At 39.3% G+C, this 26,664-nt stretch overlaps 1 protein-coding gene across 1 annotated transcript in view; it reads left to right on the forward strand.

Moving 5' to 3' along the window:
* The window catches only part of DBX2 (developing brain homeobox 2), a 36,671-nt gene that overhangs the window by 5,515 nt on the left and 4,492 nt on the right, over positions 1 to 26,664 (forward strand). The window contains exons 2-3 of the mRNA XM_087814710.1: positions 8,637 to 8,732; positions 20,790 to 20,977. Coding sequence (XP_087670836.1) covers positions 8,637 to 8,732; positions 20,790 to 20,977 — 284 coding nt within the window. The remainder of the gene's footprint in view (positions 1 to 8,636; positions 8,733 to 20,789; positions 20,978 to 26,664) is intronic.

The raw sequence follows: 26,664 nt of genomic DNA on the forward strand, positions 1-26,664 counted from the left end.
CTCACTCAGCTTGTTTTCTACCACCCTGTCTATTGGTGATATTGTCCGTAATTTTAGAATCCTTCTTATTACGTCTTTTGAGGGGACTTGCTTCGTAGCTCGTAATACAGTGTTTGTCTACTTAATCTTGGGTTAACAGAGACTCTAAAAGTTTTTTCTTAATTACACTGATTTTTTTTTGCTAGTGAAGGTACACAATTTTTAAATCAGCAAATTTCAAAGTTTTATTCAAATACACCTGGCTATTGTCAGAAATAAAGAGGAAAATTGTAAAAAGAAACAATATGATTTTTATCTAGGACTGCTTGTTAGAATCTCTATTTAAGACTTCATTAGATCATGCTTCTACTTTATACTCTCTTAGTAAAAAATTGGATTTTTGCCTTAATGTAGAATGTGCTTACCAGACCCTTGTATATTCAAAACTATTTTATTTTACTTTCAGTAATGTTTCCACTTTTAATGAAATCTTTCCCTTTCATTCTCTTTAGCCTCCAGTCAATACTTGATTTGGCAATGCTGAGCAGTTCATCACTCTACCGATTTTGTATTTAATAGCATTATTCATTTTGTCAACCAGCCATTATTTGGGAATACTTCAGGGGCACATTTTTTTGTGAGTTATGTGAACTTACGGCATTAAAATTCTCTCTGAAGTCAAAGATCAAAAAGCCTCTATAAGTTTTTAGACTTTTGTTTCAAACCAAAGCATCCGGAAAAAGGAAAGAAAAAAGTGTTCAAGTCTTTTTCTATATATTGCTTGAATATTTAGTTGCCTTCTTGTTTATAAATATTCCAGAGACACACTAGGTTTTTCACTTTTCTTTCACATGTTCAAGCACCATGCCATAACATTAATTTTATTAATTCTAAGTGATCATCAGAAATAGAATCTATACTGTATACATTTCTACTAGTCCTCTTGAGAGGACTCAAAATTTCTTGTTCTTTAAAACTTTAAATTTCTGACACTTTTTTTTTTAATCCTAACCCGAGGATATGATTACACTGTTTTTTAGAGAGAGAGGAAGGGCGAGGGAGAGAGAGAGAGAAGCATGGATGTGAGAAACATTGATTAGTTGCCTCCTTTACATGCCCTGAGTGGGGATCAAACCCACAACTTAGTTATGTGCCCTGACTGGGAATCGAACTCTCAACCTTTTGGTGCATAGGACAGTGCTCCAACCAACTGAGCCACACTGGCCAGGGCAAATCTCTCACTTTTTAAATAGAAATGTGTGAAGGAGTTCGTAAGCTATTTTTTGATAGGACTTATGTACATTAAAACAGAATAAAAATCATGACTGCTGGTAAGTTTTGTAATAGACTAATAACCTAGGGCTGGATTGACTTCAGGTGTGTTGAATCAATTCTACAGTTATGTTGGGTGTGAAACCAAAAGACAGTGAGATTCTTCAAAGCTGGAACAGTCTCTCCTCCTTGCTTATATGTTTTCTATAGGTACTTTTGCACTATACATTGATAGCTGCAACAAAAACTGTATGGCATGCAGAGTCTAATGTATTTACTAGATGACCCTTTATGTTGAAAGTTTGCCAGTACTTTCTCCAAAGCAGAAATGGCAAATTGGGTAAATTTCAAAATACTGTCTATTTTCTAAGCTGGTTCTAGCAGCACTTCTCTAATTTTATAGTCTAGATTTACATCTACGGTCTTTATATTACTGATTATACAACCCCAAGCAATTCATGTAATCTCCTTGAACTTTTGCTGCTTCATTTCTAAATGAGAAGCGACGTTAGGGTCAGCATTTGACTTTCAAATACACAGCTCAAAAGCCCATTGATAACATCCAGGGGAAGATGTGAAAGACTCCTTTCCATCATTTCACCATAGCTAAAACACTGTAAAAAGGGCGTGACGATGTAAGAAACCGTCTCCAAATTTAGAGGCTTAAAGGAACAATTTATCATTTTCTCTCATTCAAAAAAATATGTTTTTATCGATTTCAGAGAGGAAGAGAGAGGGAGAAAGAGATAAAAACATCGATGAAAGGGAAACATCGATCAGCTAGCTCCTGCACATCGCCTACCTGAGTGAGACTGAGCCCACAAACCGGGCATGGGTCAACACACAACCACTGAGCCACACCAGTTGGGCTTTCTCTCTCACTTTTGTAGGTTGGGCTCAACTGGGTGGTTCTCCCTTTGAATCTCATTGAGGATAGATGTCAGCTGGGCTGCAGTCATCTGAAGGCTCAACTGGCTGGATGTCCAGGATGGCTACTCACATGGCTGACAGAGATGCTGGCTGTTGACTGGGTGCTCAACTAGAGCTGTTCCAACATCCACACTTGGACTTTCCAAGTGTTTTGATCTTTTTATAGCCTGGCGCCTGGGTTTTGAGAGGGAGATTTATAAGAGCAAACATTGCAAGAAACCCAGGATGTAACTCGGAGCTTCTTATGACTGAGCCTTGGGAATTCCAGAATGTCACTTCTTATATATTCCTTGGTCAAGCAAGGCAGCAAGACCACCCCAAATGTAAAAAAATGGGAAATAGACCCCACTGCTGAATGGGAGGAGTGCCAAATAATTTCCGGCCCTTCAAAATCTGCCACAGGGTAAAATCAGGATAACCACCTTCAGAAACAGTTCCTGACGGGCCTGGGATAACTGGGAGCTCAAGGAGCCTTCATTAAGGCTTTTAGAGTTCTGAGAGCTACACATAATACTATTCTGTCATGGTATTCTCTTCTATGACTTCAACTTTATGATAATAAAAAGAGCAAAGGGTTTCCTTAAATTTAGCTCATTTTTTAAAGAGATCTAATGGAGACTCCTTGAAGGGGAGGCAGCGGGAGGGTAGTTCCCACCTTGGAGTCCTGCGATGAACTAGGCTGAGGAGAAGCTAGACTCAACCCGCCTGTTGGCATTGTAAGGATATAGAGGAAGACAGTAGGAGCATCTAAATAAATGGTTATTGTCACCCATTGTTACAGCATATTAGGGCAGCGGGATCCTTCCTTTCAGCCCCTCCTCGCCCCACCACATCCTGTCCCCCGCTGCCGGGTGAAATTTTCTAACATATAGCTTTTGTCATATCACTAAGCTGCTCACGAAAACCTGAATTATTCCCCTCTGACTATCAGATTAAATAAAAACATTCAAAACGTTCGCTCCTTTGGCCTTGTCCCAGCAGTCAGGGTGGTCGCCTTCACCTGCCCCACATGTCACCACCAACCTTGCCCTCTTTCTTGTTAATGCCACCGTTCCTTCTTCAAACCCCCTTTTTCCTTTTGCCATTCCAATTACCTTCCAAATCAAGGTTGGCATTAAGATAATTTTCCTGCTTAAAGTCTTTGACAGAGCCTTCCTAACAGCATTCTTCTTCTCCCCCCCACCCCCCCCCTTGTTTCTGTATTTCAGTGGAAGTCTGGACCATGCTGCTTCTTTTATATATTGCCTTTTTTTTTTAGAGTTGATCTCAAATTATATAATAAAGGTATTTTGTGTTCTTCCCAGTGGTCTTATCCTGACTATACATTATAATCACTGTGCAGCTTTTGAAAAAAATGCTGTGCTACGGGGCCCACTCCCAGCCAGCCTGATTTAATCCAGTTGGTGTGGGGCCCAGGCATCTGTATCTTTGGAAAGTACTCTAGATAATTCTAATGTGTATTAGGGTTGAGAACCATTGGTTAGGAAAACACACACTATGAATTTTCTTACATCTCATCTCCTTCTTGAGGAATATTTGACAGAACAACATTACATTTAGAGTATGGAGAAATGTAAATTTTATTTCTTTGACCAGCAGATTTAAAATCTGTAAGTTAAAGAACATTAAAAAAATAGAAATTCTCCCAGGGAGGGAAACTATCCTTCTTCATCTTTTTACTCCCAACACACAGTGAATTATGTGGCATTTGATAGATATGCAATAAATATTATTTGCATGGAATTAAAAGACAGAATCAAGTAAGTAGACACTGCACATGATTTAACTTCTCATGAGCTGTGCCAGAACATTAAGACCTTTGTTTTTCTATCTCTGAAATACTCAAGGCAAATTATAATAGTAATACTAATAATTATAAAATGCTGATTTCTGTTGTCTTCTGATAAGCAGAAAGGTAAAGGATGGACTTAATTGACTTGCTTTCCCTTGTGATGGAAGGCAAGTTTGCACGTAGATCACATAAATGAATTTATTTACAGGCTGTGTGATAAAATAACACATCATTGGATAACTGATATTTCTTAAGTCTTACTACTCAAGACAGATGGTTGCCATTCATCAGTCTCAATTTTGGGTCCATTTTACTCCAGATAGTCTGCTCAACTATGTATTATTTTTAGGTCAGAAGTTTAGATTTCTTTATTCCCAGTGCCAGTGTACCTGGTACTCGAAAGAGATCATTTTGAAATTATTTAATTCCCTGTTCTTTCCCGAGGTATTTTTGACCCTTTATTTTTGCATTAGGAAGACATCTCGGGACCTCTGCTCATTTCCCCTCACCCTTCTCCACATCTGCCCAAGCGGTGCAGCACTGCAGCAGGCTCCTGAAATTTATTTGAAGGTTTTATTAGTGGTCTTTAGTATTCTTTCTTTGAAATGTCAGCTCACGTCAGTTAGTACCACAGTTTGCTTTGACAATAAAAAGAATGGGATTTATCCCAGTTAGATACCCGTTGTTCCTCTCCACTAGTAAAGAAGAAAGGAAGTAACAAATTTAAAAATTTATTGCTTGCTTTCTAGACAACAGAATTTTGAAAATAATTTCTCTGTAGCTAGGCTTTAACTGTCCTTGGCTGTGGGATACTTAGGTCCCAGAACCAGCTAGTTGATTAAGTTAAAACAAAACAAAAAATCAGGCCAGCTCATCATTAAGTTGGCTCTAAGTTCCCATCTTAATTAAACATTAAAAGTAATTGATAGAGGTTTTGATTCTTTGCCTTCAGATAGGTCAGAACATCTGATTAAGAAGTTCATGAAGTTTTCTGTGAATAATAAGTGCTTTTAGTTATTTGTAGGCAGACAGTTTAGTTCCAAAATTTTAAAGTCATTTGTTTGTAACTTGTAACAGTTTCCCAGAGAATCTGGAAGTTAGATTTGTTGGCAGGATACAAAATTGGGAGCATCCCAAAGTGTTGTATGAAGAGAACCTAACCTCTTGCTGTAGAACCTGACAGTGTGCATCTTTTCCATAGGAAAAGCCATGTGCTGAAAACAGTCACCATCACATTCCAGATGCATGCCTATTTGAGGCTGAATATTAATGACTAAATGAGGTAGAATGTGTTAAATTCATAGCCAGTCCAGTGCCTGGTGAATGGTAGGCACTCCTTAAATATTATTATCGTGAGCATTGCTCAGCAAGCCTATGATGAATTGCTCCTAATGTGATAAATGATACAGTGACTGCAGCTAGAATGCATTGATGGGCTTTGAAATGCATATCATCCAGGACAAAATTGCCTTGCTTTCTGCTCTTTTCAGAGCATCTTCAAAGTCGTTCTTAATGGCTTACAAAAGTTTTAACACATCTGTCAACTTGTCACTTGGTTTTTATCACACTTGAGTTTCCTTTTTTTGCTCATTGCACTAAAAAGTACGTGGTTTGCAACTATTTTAAATTATAATATATATTTTTCAATGCATTGCATTGCTTTAAATGGTTATTTCCTAACACTATTCAATATGCCAGCAATGACATGCTCAGATGGATTGGCAATGTCAAAGTAGGAGCATGTAAAAAAAATGGAGCACTTAATTGGAATTTCACAGTGATTTCCACATAAACCAGCTTAAACAAGGTGTATTTATGTATAGAAATCAGGAACTGACTAATCTCCTGTGTAAATATATGTGTGTTAAAGAGGTGATTTAAAATGGTGAAGAAAGTCTACACAATAGACGTGTCACATGTGGTTCTTTAGCCACTAGAGTTGGCCTTGTAGATAGCATGTCATTTTGATTACAGCTTTACTATATGAAGAGGGTAATATACTGAATTATAACAAGTTGTTCAATTACAACTCTTTTTTCTGGCTAAATTTAACACTAAGATATAGATTTCAGAACCTCATTTATCATGAATGAATTTAATTGACCGCTTGTCTGAAATGAACCATCCATTTTTTTACCCTTTATTTTTCCTGTAGTGTTGGCCTGAGAACGTGTTGGCTAGAGTAGTAAAATGTGTAATTTGTACATATTCCATATCATTATTTTAATAGTATCAGTAGTACTTACTTTCTACACTTTATATTGAGCAAATATATTTTTTGTGTATCTCCAGCTATCATGATAAATGTTTAATTGCATGTATGTAAGTGCAAGATTTCTGAGTCTTTATCTTTTATCTCAATTTTTAAAATGCCAAATAACACAAGAGTCATAACTTAATTATCTATAGAGTGTTTACTTTGGAAATGAAATAACTTAGCTAACAAAATGCTTGAGAATAAACATAATTAGGCAACTTTTATTCAAAGAATATATTTCCATTTTTCTAAGATTATACTCCATTTGTTCATAGAAATAATGGAAAATATAACTCTGCCTAGACAATGCCATGCTCTTGTGATATAATTTATGATGTTAAATATAAATGAAATGACTTATCATTACTGTGATGGTGTTGTAGTCAATATTAGAACCACTTTTGATAATAAAGTTAAAAGGCCCTGGCCAGTGTGATTCAGTTGGTTGGAGCACCGTCCCATACACCAAAAGGTTGTGGGTTTAATTCCCAGTCAGGACACACACCTAGGTTGTAGTTTGATCTCCAGGGCACATATGGAAGTCAACCAATCGATGTTTCTCATTCATTCATATTCTCTCTCTCTCCTCCACCCCCTTCTCGCCCTCCCTCCCTCCCTCCTTCTCTGCCCTTCCCCTCTCTCTAAAATCAGCAAACATGTCCTTAAGTGAGGATTAAAAAAAATTTTTTTTAAATTCTATTGAACTTTTTGCACATCGAAATAGGTATTTTTTAATACTTAGTTGTATTTTCAAAACAGCATTAAGAAAAATATTCTTATCTGAAAATCCAGATATTAAAAAAGAAAAACATTAACATTGACTGATTTCCATTATATTATTGAAAAAAACTGCATTTATGATTAAGTTTCAATTTGAAGGTATTAAGGAACCTGAGACTATTAAAATTCTTATTGGGAAAGAGACTTATTTTGATATATCCTTCAAAGGCATTGGCGAAAATAAACACATGCTCATCAGTTGATTAAAATACAAGTCTGAAATTACTGTGTTCTTAAAAGAAGGTATGTATTTGTATCAAAGTAATATTGACTATATATAATTGAGAAAAGAGTTGCCATTGCATAGGAAGGGAGAGTAATAAAAACATTTATTTTGAAGTCATGTATTAGATTTCAAGGTCATCTGTTATGGAAGATACTGTATTTCAAGGTGTGTCAGGGGAACAGGGAAGGGGTTAATTCCCAATCCTCATTCTTTACGTAAGAAGATAGGACGTTTTCTATTTCTTAGGTTTGCAGATCATTTATTTGTTTATTCAAAAGGTATTGACTATTTAGAGTGTGCCAGGTACTCTGCTGGTTATGCCTTGGTAAAAGGAAATTGCCCACCTTCAGGAAATCTCACCCATATTTATATTATATTAAACCTCATTATATGAAAGCATATGGTACATTTAAGGTACTTAACCAAAGGATGGCGTATAGTAAATGCTCAATAAAAAAGAGCTATTAATGTTCTATGACATCCTTTATAGATATTTTTCATCTACTGAGAAACAGAGTTTTAAAATTTCTTTGTTTACAAGTATAATGATAACTAGCCCAACTGTATGTATTGAAAATATGAGAAACAGCATAGTGTAATAAAATGAGCAGAACAGAATTATAGGGCAACTCCCTATACTATAAACATGAATGCTTTCAGGTTAACTAGATTTCTCTTGTGATAAAATGTTATTACTCTTCTCAGATACTTTTAAACATGTAAACGTGATCAGGAAAACCACTTTTTGTTATGGAATTGCTCAGTAAATTCACTTATAAACTTTGGAATCCAATTATATATTTCATAGAATCTTCTGAAAAGTAAACACTAGAGGAATATAATCTCTTTTAAAAATTGAACTTAAGCACTTAACATTCAAATTGTTTCTTGGCAAGTATTATATCTAGAGCTGTGCTATTCAGTACGATAGCCTCTAGCCAAATGAGTCTACTTAAACCTAAAATAATTTAAGAATTCCGTTACCCAGTGATACTAGCTACATTTCAAGTGCTCAGTAACCCTATGTGGATATTGGACAGTGCAAATATAGGACATTTTCATCACCATAGACAGTTCTTTTGGGTCGTGTTGCTCTAGGATATTTTAAGTAAAGGAATATTTGATGTTTGATAGATAGTTCTAATTATGACCACACAGAAATGAACTATTCCATTTGGTTTTGATAACTTGAATCTTTTCACCACATCATCCAAATCTTGATTAAATTATTTGGCAAGGTGCTTGACAAATAAAGGCTACTTTAAAATGACTTTAATTTCGGTAAAAGTTATAATGAAGTGAAGGCTCAGAAAATGAAGGGCTTTTACTCACTGATTTTTGGGAAACTGGAATTTTGAATGTTGTCTAAAAGAAATGGCTAATCAATGCTTTCTCTGCAGCGCCTTCCAAACCCTTTTTCCTGACTGCCCCGCCATTCTACTCCGCCTGCTGCGGTGGGTCCTGTCCGAGCCCTGCATCCCCCACTGCTTTTCCAAGTAAGTTTTTATGCTTCATCAGCAATGCCTCAGTTATTCTGTAAACCAAAGCAGCAGGATTTAATGTGCTCTGGAAAACGAATTGGTAATGCAATGGCAAGGAGCTAATTCCTCACTAAAAATCACAGCGCTCCTATTCAGAAGGCTTCCAGAGATTTATCAAACCTCAGCACACTGAGCAATTGTGAGCAGTTTCTAATGGCATTGAAACCCAGGGCTGACACTCCAAGGAAAACGACTTGTTTTCCATTTGATATAAAAGATCTCAGAGGGACCAGTTTGGCTCTTTCTGAAATGTGTAGCAGTACCCATTTAAAGAAGAAAAAAAGGAAGGCTAAAGAATTGTGCTGTAAAATTTCCATTCAGCTTAAAATGTGACACAGAAAGTCACTAGGTGTCCATAGAAAATAATTTAAAATTGTTAAGATTGTAAAAAGAAATGTATTCCTCATGTTTGTGATCTTGAAGAAAACCAACCAGTGTCATAGGAAATATTTGCAGGAGAACTTGTCCTCAAACATTACAAAATTTTAACTGAGTCCAGGGATGGTGCCAGAACAACAGCTTTCAAAAACTTAGAGTGTGCACACACACCCTCACGTAAAGAAAAAAGCCAATAAAGTTCACCTTGGCCTTCAGATTTCTAAACTAGATGGAATCTGTAGGCAGAGAAGTTGAGTTTTTGACAAGTGCAGTGGAGGAGTGCACTTATTTCAGCTGCCCGAGAGAAGACAGGCAGGTTACCCACTCTGTGGGGGGGGGGGTGCAACCCGAGCTGAGTGAGGGCTCCTTCGTGGCTGATCCGCGCTCTGCGTGTTTTATGAATGTTTCGGGAGAGCCCTTGCTCAACAGGATGATTCCTGACAAGTGAGGCAGCAAATGCTGGCCGTTTAATGAGCTGCAAGCTTCTGCGCGCCTCTTTAGGGGGCCGATACTTTCCCACAGAGCACTTTACATGGCTGGGACCCAGCCACAATGGGCGACAGACCCGTGACCAATCGTCACTTTCACTTGACTCATCCACACGCGACCTCACCACGATTTTTCACTGTGCGGATGAACTTTAGGAACCATTTCACATGGAAAAGGCTTGGGCAAGGGTCAGTTGCCCTTTTGTATGGCCATAAAGCAAGGCTCTGTGCGCCAGTCTTTTCTTCTGTCTCACATTCCAAGTGAATTTCGGGACACCCTTTAAAGCCCTTGACTGAAAAATAAAGCAGTGAATGGAACTGACTTTTATAGACTCATTCTAGCTCATCTTCCCGTATAACCCTGTCCACCTGAAAGGGGATTTAGTGGATGCGCTGAGCGCACACAGGGTTTGCTGAATACATAGGGCCCATTATCAACTGTGGGGATTGTTTATTAACCAGGACTGATACACTACTATTTTGGAAGTGACCTATTAATTGTCCATTTAACTAGAGTGTATTGATTCAAATAGAAAAATAGAAACCATGACTAAACCTTTTACTCGCTCCTTCAAGGTGGTCTCCAATGAGGGCAATTGAAAACTGTTGTGCAAATTAAGGAGACATTTATCACCATATATTTGAGTATCAGGAAAGGACTGCTGGAGTGGAGACTAAAGACCCAATTATCTGACACCATAGCATAGTGGCATCTCTGTGGAATTCAATCTTTAGTGTTGTTTTCCAGGGGTGGAGATGAAAAGAGGTCCCCTACCTAGTTTCAGTTATTTCACCTTGATGCAATACTGGTCTTCTGCTTTAGAAAACCTCTGAGAATGGAGTTTAGGTAAGTGGCAATGGACCAAAAAATTCCATGTAACAGGTGGAGCTTCACGTCTGTGTTAGTGGGTGTTTGTAGTCATTGTCTAGTAGTATTTCAATAATAGTCTCTAAATCATGAAAGTCCTCCAGTGCCGAGGCCCTTTTAATAGGTCGAGCACGTAAACGTAGTTCTAAAGACATTTCCTAGATAACTTCATCTTCTCAGTTGCTTGAAAATTTACTTTAAGCAAATATCCTTTTCTTCCATCTGCTTCACACTTCTCCCCACTTTATGCTGTTGGAGTAACTGTAAATTGTGTCGATCTCTGGAGCCTTGGGAACCTCATGCTTATCTTTTTTATTTAATGAAGCAGCTCAGATTGAGGATAGAGAATGCTGTACTGGGTTTGTTTTTATTTCTAAAGTTGGCGTTTTAAAACAGTTTTAGAGATACCACAAGTGTTTTTAAGTAACCTTTGGTGTCTCATTAGTTATAAATCTGAAATGAATTCCTTATTTTCTTGTTTATAATGTTCGTCGTACTGGCAGCAAATAATAATGAAATGGTGGATTTATGTTGTCAATAAAGACTTTTACATAAATAACCATGATGCCAAGGAGCAGTTAATAAGGCTTATGTCTGCACAGTAATCATTTTTATTTAAGGCATTTACTAGATTTTTCCCCCTTTGCTTCTCTTTTTAATAATAAGAACGATTTTTATGCCCCAGCATTTAATCTTTTTTCCATTGTTCAGAAGAAGGAAAATGAACTGTCCAAGTAATCTCATAATATGTTTCAGGTTGGACAGCCAAAGTTAAGGTTTATACTACAATGTGTAATAAGCGATGAAATCAACAGCCCTCATTACTGTTTCACTATATTCACTTCACTATTTCCCAGAGTGTAGGATCAGATCAGCACGCCCATAACTAGCACATGAAATATCATTTTGACTCTTTTAACATGATTCAGTTGTTTATAGTTGGTTTAGTTTTTCTTGTTAACTTTTAGATTTATGATGGACTCGTTGCAATGTGGAAACAATCATTCATCCAGCGCCCTTCCCACATACAATAAATAGTTTAATAGGCTTTTTAAGCACAACCCTTACAGTGGGGAAAAATTAAAAGGCAGTGGTAAAAGCTCTCCCCTCCCTCAAAGCAGTGTAAGGAAAATCTTTGATATTACATCCATAAGGTTCTTTTCAAAATAACACATTTCTCAGCTAAAAGGAAAGGAAAAGTTGTGGAAATTATGCAGAGAATGACCTTAAGAAAAACTACCTGACAAAAGTACAGGAGTCTTAATTATGTAGAATAGCTAATTGAATTTATCAGCTAATTATTTTGTTTTGTTTTTGAGTACGCAACTTGAATTTGACCTTTTGAGAATTTTTATGTATTAAAAGACAAAGTTTAAATGTGGAGCAGCAATATAAAAATATGCACAGGGAAATATTCTGGGACAAACTGCTCTGCCTTTTTCTTTTTTAATAGTCTACCCTTGAGATCATTTTGCTCTCTTCCCTTCTTTGTTAAAACTTAAAAGAACATAATATTCTCTCCAAATTTGAATTTAGGAGTTTGTTGAAGGCAGCAGGGAAGGGACATTATTGTTATTGTGCATGTAGGTTGGTCATATGAGTGGTGCTGTCAACGAGGGGCAATGGTGTAGTTAGTATTTTTTTTTTTTTTAATTCTCACCTGAGGATATGTTTTTATTGATTTTAGAGATAGAGGAAAGGTGGAAGGAGGGCAGAGAGAAACACTGATATGAGAGAGAAACATCGATTGGCTGTCTCCCATACCTGCCCCTACCGGGCATCAAACCCATCACCTAGGTATGTGCCCTGACCAGGAATCAAACCTGCAACCTTTTGGTGTGTGGACGACGCTCCAGCCGACTGAGCCCCCAGGCCAGGGCTCTGGTTAGTATTGTCGCCACCTGACCTGGCTGTGCTCGCAGCTGGAGTTGCTCAGGAAACTCACAATACCTATGGAAGTCCATTCAAAGCTGCATAAAAGTTTCTTTTATAAGGATTTTTCTTTAGAACTCTCATATCTTCAGAGGGATGCAGCATTGTGTTCAGATAGAGAAAGAAGCCTAATTATTTTGTTGATAACATAATTGAGTTTGTGCAATAACTTGAATGTAGGTTTTGACTTCCCAGTAGTGAAGGGAGGGGTGCTCCATCGATAAATGACACTCGGTCAACCAGGAAGAATGTTTGAAAGAGTCAGACTCAAAGACAATAGATTTTCCAAGTTGATGGCTCTATTCAGCATTTCTCCAGAGGCAGTGAAAGTATATGAGTAATGTTCCTGAAATGGAGTTCTCTTCTCCCCAACTGTTCATAAGTAGTGGGCAGTGGGGGATGGGGAAGGGGGGAACTACTTAGTGGTATAGGGTGCTTGTCCCTGATCTTGTCTACAGCCTTTGCCTGAACATACATAAAATCTAACAAGGCAGAGAATAAAAGTCATGATTTTAGATTCCCTCAACCTAATGCACAAGTACGGAATAGGGGAGTGAGAGAATTGGACAAACAGAACGAAGTAGGAAAGGATTGTACTAATGGCTCTGTGTGTGTCTACAGAATGGTGCGGGGATGTTGAATTGTGCTTTTAGAAATAGAATATCCAGAACAAGAGGATAATAGTCCTGTTGGACTCTGTAGTGGTCAGACCACCTATACCTGTTCAGCCCCGGAGGCCACTTTAAAAGGCACATTGAACAGATGTGCCTATAAAAACCAGGTCAGAAGGTAGTCAGCAACTAAAATGGTGAAGGAGCTATATGCCTGGTCAGGAATTTTTGAAAGCAAAAATTTTGAGTATGTTTGGCCAGGAGAAGAGAAATAATAGGGAGAACGTGAAGGTTATCTTTAAATTAGATACACCATATTTATTATAGATATAAAGGAAAGACTTGGAGCCAAATGAGTAGAGTTTACTGAAAATTGGGCTTAATATAAGGGAAATTTTTTTAGAAAATCAAACTACATGATAAAATATTATATAGCATTGTCAAATACTAGATTATATAGAGATTGGAAGATAACTCCTAATTTAAATGGGGCAGGCTATGCAAATGCTACATCTTTTCTCCCCAAACCGCAAATCCATGGGAATTAAATAAAATGTGCACATGTGCGCGCACGCGCACACACACAGTACACAGTTGAAAATAAGAAGAGTAAGGAAGCTCTTCACAGGAGAGAAATTAAGAAAACCCTGAAGGATCGGTGACAGGAAGTTACAGCTGTTGGAAAGTTGTTGCAGAAAAAGATGAGCCGTAGAGAAGAACACACTCCATGTTTGAGGAAAGCAACTCTAGGAAGGAGACAAAAAGACTCATGATTCAAAATAACTTAGGTTTGAAGAAATAGTTAATGGAAGCCATTGGCATGCTAGCTGGCCTGGTGCAGAGGCCTGCATTAAGCAAGTGATCTGTCTCTTGGAACTCTGAGAAGCTGCCATAGAAGCTGTATAGCAGGATGAAAGGGTGCTGCTTCTGAAAGGTGTGTTGGTAATCTCTGACTTGAGTGATCCTGAAATAATCTTTTTTTTTATTATTAAAAGCTTGAAGAGGTATAGATTCGTGTTGCTTCATAGATTTGTGTTATAACTTTCCTTACAGTCAGAAGGATATTGGGTCATCAGTTAGTCTTTAATACAGAAGGCCTGTGTAAACTCAGAAAGAAAACCTGAAACGGCGTAGCTTACTAGGAGTGGCCATCCTATAGCACCCTTTGGGTTGCTGTGATCCCAAGGAAGCCCAGACTGGGAGTCGAGAACAGGAAGCAGCGAGACCAGGAGCTTAGAATGGAGCATAGACATGAACAGTCCAGAACCCTTTACAGAGCTCCTGAAGCAATAAGGTGAAGGGATATAGGACAAAGGAAGCTGCCCAACATAGGATCAATAATCCAGGATGCCAGTGAGTCAAGGTGAGTCTAAATATCACAGAGTACTAGCACACTGTTCCTGGGACTGGTCTCTGCTGGATTGCAGGGGTAACCAGATGGTAGAGCTGCAGTTCTTTGCTCTTGGGCTGATGTCTAGAAAGTGACTATATCAGGTACCCCCTTGTTCTCTAGGGTTTGCTTGCTGGCTGTTATAAATAGCAATGCCCTGCCCTGGCCGGTGTGGCTCAGTGGTTAGAGTGTCATCCCATGCACCAAAGGGTCACAAGTTTGATTTCCGGTCAAGGGCAAGTGCCTGGGTTGTGGGCTCCATCCTGTGTGTGGAGCCACCAGTCGCTGTCTCTCTTTCACATCGATGTTTCCCTTTCTCTCTCTTCCCCCCTTCCTTCCACTCTCTCTAAAGATCAATGGAAAAAAATATCATCTGGTAAGGATTAGCAACAACAACAAAAAAACTTAGCAATGTCCTGTCCTCAGAGTTCAGACATGTTTTCTGGAGTCAAGGCAAAAGGAGAGGAAGAAGTTTCCACCAGTTTATCTAATGCTGTGCTTCTCTCTCCCTGCTCTCCCCACCTGAACAGTATCATTCACCACAGCACACCTCCATTTGCAGGGCCCTTCTAGGCCCATTACACATGGGGATTCCGTGGGAATGGTGTTTGGAGGCCAGTTCTGGATCCAGGGAATCATGTCTGTGAAAACTTTTCTACCCTAGGGCATTCTGCCACTTTAACTCTTGCCCACCTCCTGACTTCTTTCCCTGCCCACTCATAACTTCGACAGTCTTTGGTATAATTTTAAAGAGCATTGACCGGCCTTACCCTGATTTGATGTGACCTTGGTTGCCTCAGCTTTTTCCTATGAAAAATGGGAGTGATAACATATACCTCTGGCGATTGTTGTAAAGATTACATGATGTGCTGCGTGGAGTTGGCACATACATCAGCACAGGCTAAGCCCCAAATATATATGGAAGCTGTATTATAAAATAATCATCATAATGATGTCCCCAATTTGGCGGAGCACCTTGGATTGGTGGCCCTGACTTTTAATGCCTCTTTTCTACTCCATGCCTTAAACTCTGCATCTGTTTATTTTTATATTATTCACTTGTTTGTTTATTTTTTGTCACTTGGAAGTTTTCCACACAAGTCAGCCATTTGTCATGAACTTAGGAATAGCCCAAAGTATAAATTTTCAGTAGCTTCTGAGAGATTTTTGAGTCACCGAGTTCTTGAAGTCCATGTTTGTTTTGCAGGTGTAGATTTGAGCACATATCCTAGGTTTAGAAAGTAGGAAAATAGTGTAGGTTCATCACTGTGGTTACTGGCTAGATCCAGAGATAGCTTATAACTGCTCATGGGTCAGACAGGGAAAGGAGTGTCGGTGGTAGAAACAGCTTCTTGTAGGACCCGCGACACATCGCTGTATGAAAACAGGCGTGATGTGCGCACTGAGGGCAGCGCTAAGGGAAAGCGGGAACCTGCAAAGGAAGGAAGAACGTGGCATGCCTTGCCTTCACCGTAGCTGCTGCTGCGTCATTGGTTGTGCTCGTGTGGTGCAGGGCCCTGAAACCTGAGGGCCAGACCCAGGAGTGAGCCCTCGGACCCTCACAACCACTCCAGGTCTCTCTTTCAGAGAATGAGGGCTGGTTTGGGTCCCTAACCCCCAAAATGTTAGTATGTACCACATTGGTGACAGTAACTTATTTGTAGATTCCTTGGATGGGATCTCTTTCTTTTTACTTAAAAGTAGTTCATTAGGAAAACCTATGCGTTTCTGTATTAGGGACATGTAGATGTGTGACTCCATTGTTTTATTTAAACAGGTAGATCTTGGTGAAGCATGAGCTAAAATGAATAGAATCATGACTCTTGTAAAACCTCTACTTAGGAAACTATATATATATATATACACACACACACACATATATATATGTATGTATGTATATGTGTGTGTATATATGTGTGTATATATATACATATATATATGTGTGTGTATATTATAAACTTGCCTTATAGGTCCATAAATTCATTTTGCATTTCTATATAGATTAAAAAGTTTTATAAACTCAGAAAATATTGGCCTAAGATGCTGTGCTGGTCAGTCCTCCTTGCAAGGCTTTCCTCTGTGGTAAGTTGTAACCCACACCTGTTGCAGTGACCCTGGCCCTGCTCTCCCTTCCCAGCCTACCCCCTGTGCTCTCCCCCGCCCTCCCCTGCAATGCGGAGACGCCGGGCTGGGTGCGAGTCCCAGATCCACCTGTTCCGAGTGTGCCCCCGTCCCGCTCCTGCGTCTGCGGGGCCATCTCTCTGCTCTGCCTGCTCTGTCTAGATGGCCAGCAAGGGGAAGCGCTGCTCTTCTCTCAGGACTTGCTCTGTCGGCCTCCAGAACCAAGAGGCTTCTCTGGTGCTCTGAGTGCTCCCTCTGCTGCGGCCTATGGGCGCTGGCCTCGCGGCGCCCTGGCTGCCTGCGTTCTCCTTGGCCTCCCCTTGTCAGCCGTGAGCCCCGGAAGGATGGTGGGACTCGTCTGCAGCTGTCACCCAGCAGCAGCTCAGTCAGTCTGCCCAATGAGTCCCCACAAGTTTGCTTGATTATTTGCTGTTTGCTGTAGAAAACAGAACCAGACTTAAAATGTAGAGTGGAGATGAATTATTTTGTTGATTCCCCTCCGACAGTAGCCCGTCTTAATGTTTATTTTCGCCTTTCCATCTGTTTTCTCTGAATTTTGCTTAGTTGTAAGCATAGTATATACCTTATATATTGTATGTATAACTGTGTATTTTCCTTGCTGCTGCCTGATCTTCATCGTCTTCATCTTTAATGATTCTTTAAAATCTCACTGAGTAGATGTAGCATCATCGACTTTCCCTTTGACTATTTAGGTTTCTGTCCCTAAGTTTTAAAATATATGGCTATGATAATGGTAGATTGGATATATTCATAAACTAAGAATGCCAGAATCAAAATGTCAGGTGAGAAGGGCACACTGGAGTTGGAAGATACAGTGACTGGCTGCACAGGAGATGCCCTGTAGCAGGCTCCCAGACTGATGGACCCAGCACAGGGTGCGGAGCCTGCAGTCACAGACGGGAGCTCTGGCTGTGTTTAGACATGTTTCTTCCTCCCAAGTTTTGACCCATCATGCCTGAGGAAAGAAGCGGTGTAGGGCAGAGCAAGGATCTGAGAATTTGGATTCAGAAAGCCTTTTTGCCAGCTGAGCTCTATGTCCTTTGAGCAGCTTTGGACCTTAACCACTCTGGACACTTCATCTGTACAGAGGATGTCTGTGGCATAAGAACCAAATGAAATCCAACAAGGGGAAGTAAAATAGATTTGTGGGATCTTTACTGTGGGTTTGGCACTGAAATTTTCTTGTGCTATTTCATCAAATCCTTAGAGCAACCCTAGAAGATAAGCTGAAAGAGACTAACTCGCTCCAAGTCACACTGGGAAGTGCTGAGATCCAAACCCAGTGCTCTCATACTCCAGAATCCTTTGTCTTGAGGCTTCCTAGAGAGACATCGTCCCACCAGATAAGTCTGTGCTCTGAAATAATGCAGAAGTGCCAATTCCAAGGTCTTTGAACCATGGAAAATCCAGGGGGAAAAAGCACTTAGAAAAAGATGGACGTATTGAGATATTTAGAATATTTTTTATTGTTGATCAGTATTTCATAAAACTTAAACCTCTGATAAGGAATTAGTGAATTTAGTTGTCAAAACCTGACTTCGAGATGTGACCTTGGTGTGAGACAGGCAAATAGTTGGTTCTGTAAATGGAGAATGACTAAGATCCTATGAGGGGATGAATAGACAGGGTATCAATAAAAGTAGACCTTTGTGAAGAATTGGGCGTGATTGCATCCCAGGAGACGTGAATGTTGCAGAGCTGGAAGGAAAGAGGGAGGGGCCCGTGGCTCTTGCAACGTGAGGATGAACCAGAATGAGTGGTACCCCAGGGCTGAGGGACTGGCTGGGAGATGTTTGCAGCCTTTCAGACAAATAGGAAAGGGGGCTATCATATTACAGGAGTAGAATTAACAAGATTTGCTTATTTATTGACATTCTCTTTCTAAAATACAAGTCGGAATGTGTGAGTATTGTGTTGGGTTAGGAGCTGTTGTTTTGGAATCAGTCTTCCTGGGTTTGAAGCCCATGCGACCTCAGATAAAGTTACTTAAACTACCTAAGCTTCATTTTATTCATCTATAAAATGGGGATAGTGATAGTAGCATTCATAGCATTGATTAGCTGAAAGGATTAAATGAAATGATGCATGTCAGCAGCTTAAAACAGTAAGTGTTAGATCTTCACTACTTATTGGATAATGTCCCATACTCTGAAGTCCTCTGTGATAGGGCTCGATTCCACTCCATAATCCCTACGCCAGAGGTCCAGATGTCTTCCAGAGCCTGGCAGGTAAAAAGCAAGCTAGGTGAGCCTTTGGCAGATGGGGGACCACATGCTCCATCTAAAGGGAGCATCTGCTACCCTCTCTGGTAGCCATTTGCTTTGTGGGAGAGCGAGCCCAGTGTGGTTCCCTTTGAAGAGATGTTGGAAACTTGGACTTCACATGAAACCTCCCAGTTATTAAATGTGGACAATTAAATCAGAATTCTTAGTCAACACTAAAACCAAACAGAGCCCACCTACAGGCTGTTATGGTTGCCAGCTTGCATTCCCTGCTTCACGGCCTTCCCCAGCGGTGCAGCTGCTTACTTACCCTTGGACAGACTATTCCTTTGTGCCACAGTGCTTTTAGATGTGCCAGTCGCTCTGCCTGGATTGGTCTTGGTGTTTTCTCCTTTGAACTGGTTTATTTTCTTAGACTTGGCTCAACTTGACTATTTTCCATGAACTCACCATTTCCTCCTTTGCGGTGCTGGAGCTTTTCACTGATCATTCTGTTCTAGTACTTATGTCTGTATGCAATGTCTGTTTGTTTGCTCGTTTACTTAGAAATAATTATTAAGCACAAAAATGTGTACCAGCCACAGCCATAAACTGGAGTTGCTGCTCCCCTGGTGCCTATTTCTGGAGTGATGGTCATGTGTCAGTCTTCCCATGAGGGCAGAGACCATGTGATAATTGTCTGGTTTCCTTAGCAATTAACCCAGTGAGTCTGATATCCAGTGTATTAGTGTCTTTTTGCTACTGTAACAAATTTTCACAAACCCAGCATCTTAAAGCAATACAAAGTCATTACCTTACAGTTATGGAAGCTTGGACCCTGAATGGCCTCACTGGACTAAAATCAAGGGGTCAGCAGGGCTGTGTTCTTTCTGGAGGCTCTAGGGGAGGATCTGCTCCCTTGCCTTTTCCAGTTTCAGTGGCTGCCTCCATTTCTTGGCTATGGTCCCATCCTCCTCCGTCTCCAAAGCAAGAATTATAGTATCGCATCTTCAAATCTCTCTCAGGCTGGCTTCTTTTTTAGCCTCCCTCTTCCACTTAGAAGGACCTTCATAATTATCTTGGGCCTACCTGGGTAATCCAGGATACTCTCTTAATCTCAAGGTCAACTGATTAGCAACTGTAATTCCATCTGTAACCTTAATTCCCCCTTACCATGTAATGTAGCATATTCACAGGTTCTGGAGATCAGGACATGGGTATCTTTGGGAAGACCATTCTGCCTGCCACAGCTAGGAAGTTGAATGAACGAATGAATGAGTGAATGATGAAGGACACTCTCAGAGGGTGGGAAGCAGTGTTGTGCTTGCTACAGAAAGGCAGAAAAAATAGTAAATGTCTCAGACCTGAAGGAGTTGGTGATCAACTGACTTGGGAGTAGTGGTGGTGATTGGGGGGGTCTTCCAAACCTCCCTTCTCAGACAAAACATCTGTGACTCTTACACGCTTTCCCTGACATCAGACCCCTCGTTTTGTGCTCTTAAGGTACCCTCCCTCGGAATACTTCATTATTCTCATGATGCTAGTTCAATCAGTGCCTTTCACTAGATTTCACAGGCATATCTGTCTTGTTTCTCAGTGTTGTAACATTGAAAAGGGTGCCTGGCATATGGTCAGTGTTGAAAAATTTCTTGAGAGAATAAATGAATGAATAAATATGTGAAGAATTAGAGAAAGGCAAAGTGTTCAAATTACCTACTGCTTGTTCTGCATTGGAGCTTTGTTACCTGGGACCATGGGCTTTCTAACATGGCACACAAAATTGGGAGGGCAAGCAGATGTACTTTTTCCCCAGTGGGGAACAAAGAGCATTGATCAGAGTCTTAACAGAGTCAACAACCAAAAGCAGCTCTGCTCTGCATGAGCTCAGTTCAGAGGCTAGGTAACTTGGCCAAGGTGTAGACAAGGAGGACACAGAAGGGGAAAGACAGGCTGGCTTCTCCACTAAAATTAACTGGACTTTGTATCTTTCTTCCCTCTCTAGGGGAGGAGAGCGTGCTGCCCCTTCTGACACAGGACTCTAATTCCAAAGCTCGAAGGGGTATTTTAAGAAGAGCCGTCTTTTCTGAGGACCAGAGGAAGGCTCTGGAGAAAATGTTTCAGAAGCAGAAATATATCAGCAAAATAGACCGAAAGAAACTGGCCATCAACTTGGGACTAAAGGAATCACAGGTACCAAGGAGCGGGAAGATGTGCACTGCTCCTGATTTCTGAAGGGATACAATGAAAGCTGTTTGGCAAATCTTTGTTGTACTAGGCTGAACCCTGAAGCATAATTGAAATGATTTTCATAATTTTTTTAGTGGGTGGAAATATAGGTCCCAATTCCTATTTGGAACTGGATCCATTTGCTGAGAGGTCTAGGTTTTTGCCTTACTAATTCTTCCCAAATAAACATATGCACTAAGGATGTGGCATTTACATCATTCAATTGTTTGCTCTGTTTTGTAGAAAAGCAGGCTACTTAATTCACTATAAAAACAGGAACCAGTTTTCCTGTCTTTTTCTTCATTTTTAATCCCAAACCAAGGTATGAATGAGTGACTCATAAATACCTCTTCATAGATTTCATTGTTTTGCACTTTGGGTTATGTCAAGTATAATTAAGTAATTTCAAATTTGCTACACTTACAAACCTTTCCTGTACATCCATGTTTCATATAATTTTGACTTTGTGACCTTTTTGGAATTACAGAATACTCCATTTAGAGACTGGCCAGCTAATTATAAATAAGATACTTAGCATTTCCTATTCAATACTTAGAATTACCATATGAAATAAACACTATCATCATCCACATTTTATAGAGAAGGAAATGTAGAGAAGGCCCAGTGTCCCACCCCAGGCAGCCTGACTCTGGAGTTTGCCTTCTCCCCAACCTAGAACCAGTGTGTACAGTTGTGAAGGATATCCACTGCACAAGGGCGCTGGCTAAGGGGGATGGCAGTGACTGGAAGGCAGCAAGCACTCTGCTTTCCAAGCTGGCTTTCCAGGGACAGGGCTTCATACACCTGGATTTTAAAAATCAGCATGAAAGCACTCAAGGGCTAGCAGAGGCTCTGTGTTCACCACCATGCTCTCTTCTTTGATACAAATGACTTGGTTGCTAACTTTGGATTTTATTTAAACCAGTTACCTTTGGATGAAACTCTCCTTAACTCTGCTTGCTTTCCCTAGGGAAGCGATCTGTTTCCACTCCCCACCCCCAACTTTTTCTGCTGGTAGGAAGCAGTATGTGGTGTGGTAGAGGGTTATTGGCCTATACCAGCCACTCTGTGCTTCGCTCATTGTGTGGTACTAATGAGTTCATTAACCTTAACCGACTGCTCTGTACCTCAGGTTCTAACTTAAAAAACAGGTAACAGTGTAGAAACTTTTCTATGTCACAGAACAGTTTTGGGTGCATGACAGATAAATCAGCAACTATATTTTGATGGTCTACCTTGCTAGGTAAGCAGTAAGAGGGAATATCGATAAACACTGATTAAGATGCACCACTTGCATCCTGGGAATTTATACAACCAACTGGAAAACAAAGCAGAAGCTCATGAACAGTCCAATAACAATGTAAGACAATAGTGGGGGAGACATCACCTGGTAGGTTAGATATACTGCCAAATAAAGGAGCTAGATCAGTGGTCCCCAAAGTTATGTGTCTCTAGAGCCTACAATCATTCCATCTCTGGAAAGGACAGCTGAATGACCGGTGTGCATACACCTGGGGGGAGTCTGGTGATGGAAGTGCCTGATCCTCAGAGGAATTGTGGGGCCTGAGTGAGGACCACAAGGGGCCTTGGTAGGCTGGCGTGCATCGCATTGGTATCGGTAAGAAGCTCCAGAGTCAGGGGAGAAAATGTGCAGGTTCGGGAGGTCAGGGGACTGCTGTAGTAAAAGATGAAAAGTGGCTGGGTTTGATCTGATGGTGCTCTGAGAAAGGGCAAATATCTCTGCTAGTATATGGTCTTCTTAAAAATTGACTATAGAAAAGAGAATGCAACAAGCACATTAAAGAATATTTATGAGGGGTTGAGCATAATCTCTCCACTCTAAGAAGACAAACTACTTTCCTGTTTGTTATCTTCCAGTTCCCATCCATAGGCACATAGTTTTACATAATTGATTACATTGTTTTTAAAACTTAAGTACCTCAGGAATGAATGCTGTGTATTTTATTGAGTTTGGTGAATAGCTCAGAAGTAATTTAACATTTTCTTATTTGCATGCATATCTAATTACACAATTAATACATGATATTTCTTACGGTAAATTCAAACAAAAGAGAAATTGGAAAAGTTAACAGTCCAACTCCTATCATTTTTAAATGGCTCCTGTTCTACTGTATTGACATATCATGTATGTTTTTAAAAATAAATTTGTGTTTTATATATGCACTAACATGTTATAGCATAAACACTTGCGTAATGACTACCATGTGCCCTTCCATGTGATGTCATTTGTCCTTGCAATGACTCTGAGATAGCTGTTTTTATTATCACTACTTTACAAATGAAGAAGCTGAGACCTAGAACAGGGTATGTATATTTTAAAATTTAAGTGGGATGATACTATGCATATTATTTGAACTTTTTCTGAAGGATAATACAGATCACATGTATAACAGCACATAGATCACACAGCAGAACATTGCCTGGGCCAGTAGCTCCCATCCTGTCCCCTCCCAGTCACTGCCTACTCCTTCCACTAGCTGGACTTCTAACAGCATAGATCAACTTTGCCCATTCTTGGGTAAATAGAATCATCTAGCACACATTCTTTGGTATATGGCTTCTTTTACTTAGCGTTATGTTTGTGAGAGTCATCTGTGTTGGGGCGTGTACCTGTAGCTCATTTGTGGTCATTGCTGTGCATCATCACAGCATATGACAGTTTATTCATTCCTGTGGTGGGCCTTTGGGTTGTTCCCAGTTTCTGGCTGTTATAAAAAATGCTGCTGACAATGCCTATTGTTTTGCACTTTGCTTTTTCCCCCATTCAGATGTCATGGGGTGCATCCTTCCATGTCAGTACTTACAAATTTACTTCATTCTTTTTTAGTATCTCATACAGACAGTTGCATAGATAAACCATAATTCATTTAGCCATTCTCAACTTTAAGTTACTTCCAGGTTTCACTATTGCATATTTTCGTGCACTTTTAAAATATTTCCGTAAGATAGGGAACTACGAGTGGAATTTATGTGTTAAAGTGTATGTACATTTTAAATTGCGATAGATTAAAAAATTCCTTTCCAAATATTACATTGTATCAAAATACTGAATTATATCAAATTTGCACTTTTAATAACAATCCCTTTTTGCAAATCCTCCACTATTTCTAATTTTTAAAAATGTTGCCAACTTCATTGGCAATGTTGTTTTTTTAAATTTTCCGAATTACCAGAACTTGAGGGTCTTTTAATAATTTTACTGGCTATTTTTAATCTGTGAGTTGGCTTCTTCATGGCCGAACCATTTTTTTTCGATCATACTGTCTTTTTGTTGATATGTAGCAGTTATTTTGGCTGTTAATCAAAATTTTGGAATATTATGGTTAATAACATTTTCCTGTTATAGCTGTTGCAAAAATCCTCTCCCAGCTTGTGGCTTTTTTTGTTATTGTAAAATAGACATAACATAAAATTTACTATTTTAACCTTTTCTAAATGCACAATTCAGTGGCAATAAGTACATGAACATTATTGAGCCCCCATCACCACCATTCATGTCTAGAACTTTTCTTACCTTGCAAAACTGAAGCTCTCCTCCCATTAAACCATGTCTCCCTGTTCCTCCCTCCCCCACGCCCCTGGCAACCACCATTCTACTTTCTGTCCCTGTGAATTTGACTGCTCTAGGTGAGTTATATGAGTGCAATCATACTATATTTGTCCTTTTGTCACTGGCTTATTTCATGTAGCATCATGTCTCCAAGGTTCATTCATGTTGTAGTATATACCAGAATTTTCTTAATTTTTACACAGAAAATACTATTTCATTGTATTTAGTACATTTTGCTTATCCATTCATCCATCAGTGGATACTTGGGTTTCTTCCATTTTTTGGCTTTTGTGAATAATGTTCCTAAGAACATGGGTGTACAAATATCTCTTCGAGTCCATGCTTTTGAAAAATTATAGGTGGCATACAATATTATATTAGTTTCAGGTGCACAACATACTGATTTGACATTTATATACCTTATGATGTGATCACCACAGTAAGTCTAGTACCATCTGTCACCGTGCAAAGTTATTTCAGTATTATTGACTATATTCCCTGTCCTGTATACTCCACATGGCCTATTTATTTTATAACTGGAAGTTTATACCTCTTATTTCCCTTCACGCTCTTCACCCATTCCCCTACCCACCTCCCCTCTGGCAACCGTCAGTTTTTTCTCTGTATCTAAGAGTCCATTTCTCTTTGGTTTTGTTTGTTCATTTGTTTTGTTTTGTTTTTTAGATTCCACATATTAGTGGAACTGTACAGTATTTGTCTTTCTCTGTCTGACTTATTTCACTTTGCATAATACCCTCTAGGTCAGTAATTTTCAACTGATGTGTCATGGCACATTGGTGTGCCGCAAGAATTTTTAAAACGTGTAATACCTGACTATTTAATCAGGGCACTGATTCTCTTCCCTTAGATTGTCAAATAAAAAATGGCAATAGCTGTCTGGTGTGAATGAATCAAAATTATATGTATTTTTTTGGTCAGATCCACAAAAAATATATTTTTGGTGTGCCATAGAATTTTAGTAATTAGTTTATGTGTGCCACGAAATGAAAAAAGTTGAAAATCACTGCTTAGGTCCATCCATGTTGTTGCAAATGGCAACATTTCATTCTTTTTTGTTGGACTAATATTCAAGTTTATATATATATATATAATCTTCCTTATCCATTTATCTATCAATGGACCCCTAGGTTGCTTTCATATCTTGGGTGTTGTAAATAATGTTATGAACATGGAGGTGAATATATATTTTTGAATTTGTGTTTCTGTTTTCTTTGGGTAGATACCCAGAAGTAGAATTGCTGGATGGTATGGTAGTTCTATTTTTAATTTTTTGAGGAACCTTCATACTATTTTCCATTGTGGCTACACCAATGTGTAACCCCACCAACAGCGCATGGAAGTTCCCTTTCCTTGACATTCTTGTCAACACTTGCTATTTGTTGACTTTTTGATGATAGCCATTCTGACAGGTGTGAGGTGGTTTTGATTTACATTTCCCTGGCAATTCATGATATTGAGCACCTTTTCATACATCTTTTGGCCATTTGTATGTCCTCTTTGGAGAAATGTCTATTCAGATCCTCTGCTCATTTTTTTTTTTAATTTGAGTTGTATGGTTTCCATATATATTTTGGGTCTTAACCCCTTATTAGATGTATCATTTTCAAATATCTTCTCCCAATGGCATTCTCAGAAGGAGAACAAGTAATCCTAAAATTTATACGAAACCACAAAAGATCCCAAATAGCCAAAGCAATCTTGAAAAAGAAGAACAAAGTTGGAGCTATCACACTTCCTGGTATCAAACTATACTACAGTGCTATAATAACGAAAACAGTATGATACTGGCATAAAAACAGACATATAGATCAATGGAACAGAATCAAAACCCAGAAATAAACCTTCACTTATACGGTCAGTTAATTTATGACACTGGAGACAAGAATATATAATGGGGTAAAGACAGGATCTTCAATAAATGGTGTTGGGAAAACTGAACAGACATATAAAAAAAAAGGAGACTGGACCACTTTCTTGCACTATATACAAAATAAACTCAAAATGGATTAAAGAGTTCAATATAAGACCTGAAGACATAAAACTCCTTGGGGAAAAAACA

The sequence above is a fragment of the Miniopterus natalensis genome, chromosome 2 (assembly GCF_054644295.1).
Source record: "Miniopterus natalensis isolate mMinNat1 chromosome 2, mMinNat1.hap1, whole genome shotgun sequence".
In the NCBI taxonomy this organism is placed as follows: domain Eukaryota; kingdom Metazoa; phylum Chordata; class Mammalia; order Chiroptera; family Miniopteridae; genus Miniopterus; species Miniopterus natalensis.